This window comes from Austrofundulus limnaeus, unplaced genomic scaffold (assembly GCF_001266775.1).
Source record: "Austrofundulus limnaeus strain Quisiro unplaced genomic scaffold, Austrofundulus_limnaeus-1.0 Scaffold561, whole genome shotgun sequence".
NCBI lineage: Eukaryota > Metazoa > Chordata > Actinopteri > Cyprinodontiformes > Rivulidae > Austrofundulus > Austrofundulus limnaeus.
Window position 1 is genome coordinate 283,171 of NW_013952963.1, and position 2,671 is coordinate 285,841.

The 2,671-nt window shown below is 40.6% G+C and overlaps 2 protein-coding genes across 2 annotated transcripts in view; both read left to right on the forward strand.

Moving 5' to 3' along the window:
* Positions 1-912, forward strand: part of LOC106530804 (toll-like receptor 4) — a 7,862-nt gene extending 6,950 nt beyond the window's left edge. Inside the window, exon 3 of the mRNA XM_014026512.1 lies at positions 899-912. Coding sequence (XP_013881966.1) covers positions 899-912 — 14 coding nt within the window. The remainder of the gene's footprint in view (positions 1-898) is intronic.
* A 706-nt stretch (positions 913-1,618) lies between these two features.
* On the forward strand, positions 1,619-2,467 carry LOC106530805 (toll-like receptor 3; the record flags this gene model as incomplete). The annotated part of the gene is made up of 1 exon (XM_014026513.1): positions 1,619-2,467. A coding segment is annotated over exon 1 (849 nt), but the record flags the coding sequence as incomplete, so codon positions are not given.
* Between the last annotated feature and the right edge of the window lie 204 nt (positions 2,468-2,671).

The following is a 2,671-nucleotide window of genomic DNA, read 5'->3' on the forward strand; positions in this document are numbered from 1 at the left end:
GCACTTTACCAGGAGAATAGCTCTGCTAATGTTTCTGTGAATTGTGCACATCAGAACCTTGTAACTATCCCTGATGACCTCCCCAGAAATGTCGCTTCACTACGACTTCAAAACAATCTGGTTAAAAAAGTTAGCAAAGATGATTTCAATGGCATGTTCAAGTTAACATTTCTAAATGTAAGTCAAAACAAAATCACTCAAGTGGACAATGGATCCTTTGTTGACTTGGTTTTGCTGAAAACATTCATCATGAGATGTAACAACTTGAATAACCTGACAAGCAACATGTTTCAGGGTCTATCTAACCTCACCGCACTCTACCTCAAATACAACAAGGTTCAGTTCATTCACAGATCGGCCTTCCAGTTCCTGATCAGCTTACAAACTCTGGATTTAGGTTTCAATCAGCTCCAACATGTCAGTGACATTCAGCACATCCTACAGCTACCACAAATACAGAGGATTAACCTTGAATGCAGTCAGTTTTCTTCCTTCGAAACCAAAGACCTGCCGCTAAATTTCTCCTCAAACCTTAAAACGTTGGATGTTTCCGGTTACATGATGAAAAAATTCAGCATCACAACACCAATCTTTCCTCACCTTCAAATGGTGGATCTTTATCCATGTGAACATTTTTCCAACCTTCAATGGGACATACCTGACAAAACCTTACTGAGAAACATAGCACACCTCTGTCTTAAGAAGCGATTGTTTTCCTTTCAAGGAATCCAAAACGTCCTGCAAAACCTTGACTCCCTGAGACATCTACAGCTACATTCTTTGAACATATGGATTAGGGCTGTTATCTACCATCTGTAAAATACCAACATTAAGAGTGCTGGATTTGTTTAATACTAACCTGAGCAACTTGACAGCTCAACTTGCTCCTTGTTCTCAGCTCGTAGAGATTGACCTGAGAGAAACTCAGATAACAGAGCTACCAAAAGGCTCAATCCAATCCATGAAGCTATTGAAATTCCTGATCGTGAGCAACAACCAGCTCACCAGGGTCCCATTTGACATCAGAAGCCTCACATCTCTTAAGATTTTGAACATGGGACACAATCATATCTCTAAGTTGAGATGTGATGTTTTTTTGAATGTGACGCATCTTAAAGAGCTTCACTTAAACTCTAATCGTATTACCGAACTGTGTGCGAGTGTCTTTGACAATCTCATTGATTTAAAGCTTTTAGATCTGAGTAACAATCTGCTGTTCAGATTTGACGACACCTTTAAAGTTACTCTTCGGAAACTTGAGGTCTTGGATCTGAGCCACAACTCCATACCAGCTCTAGAAACTGGGGATTTTCGAGGTTTGCAGTCACTGAAACAACTGAACGTTGAATCGGATAATTTTAAAAAAGTGAGAAGAGAAACATTTCAAGGACTAAATGACCTGCAAGTTCTTACCATATCACTACCTGCATTCAAACCAATCTTCAAAGGACTACAGAACTTGGAAAACCTTACCATCTACTTATATGGTGACTCATTCAACATGCTTCCTAACACTGAAGCCTCCTTTTACTTAAAAGCAGTGAAAACCCTGTCAGTCATTTGCAACAATGATCCACATGACTTTCACCTTTATGTCCCAAAACAAATGCTTCAGGCAATGAAACATTGGGACAAATTTGAAGCTGTAAATATCTATATTAATGCTCCTGAAGTAGACACATTTAGGTCTAATCCCGAGCTCAAGAGTCTGACATTAACACATAATGATTTGTCAGATTTGCAGCCTGAACTTTTTCTACCCATCCCAAATTTGGAGAAACTTGATCTTTCTAAGTCTGAGCTCAAGTCTTTGGATTTTCTGGTGCAGGCCAACCTAACTGCTCTCAGATATCTGAAACTAACAAACAATGAGATCACTGTGATTAATGAGGAAGTGCTGAGTTCTCTCCCCTCTCTGACATATTTAGACATGAGCATTAATACATTCACCTGTGACTGCTCCAATGCAGATTTTATCCAATGGATAAAAAACAACAACCAAACACAGGTGGTAAATGCCCATCGTTATAAATGTTTCTTTCCCATGAACAAAAGAGGAACCTTGTTACTAGACTTTGATATCAAGCCATGTTCAAACGATGGCAGCTTCTTGCATTTCCTCTCCAGCAGCTCTTTGGTTTTTCTGACTCTCCTCACATCCTTCATCTACCACTTCCTGAGGTGGCAGCTGGCCTACACATTCCATCTCTTCCTGGCNATACCAAAACTGGAAATTCTGGATCTATCTGAGTCGAAGCTCAAGTCTTTGGATTTTCTGGTGCAGGCCAACCTTTCTGCTCTTAGATACCTGAAAGTGACTGATAATGGGATCAACGTGGTTAATGAGACCGTCTTTAATTCTCTCCCGTCTCTAACGTACCTGGACCTGAGCAATAACCCGTTCACCTGTGAATGCTCCAATGCAGATTTTATCTTTTGGACAAAGGGCAACATCCAAACACAGGTGGTAAATGCCCATCGTTATAAATGTTTCTTTCCCATGAACAAAAGAGGAACCTTGTTACTAGACTTTGATATCAAGCCATGTTCAAACGATGGCAGCTTCTTGCATTTCCTCTCCAGCAGTGCTTTGGTTCTTCTGACTCTCCTCATCCTTCATCTACCACTTCCTGAGGTGGCAGCTGGCCTACACATTCCACCTCTTCCTGGC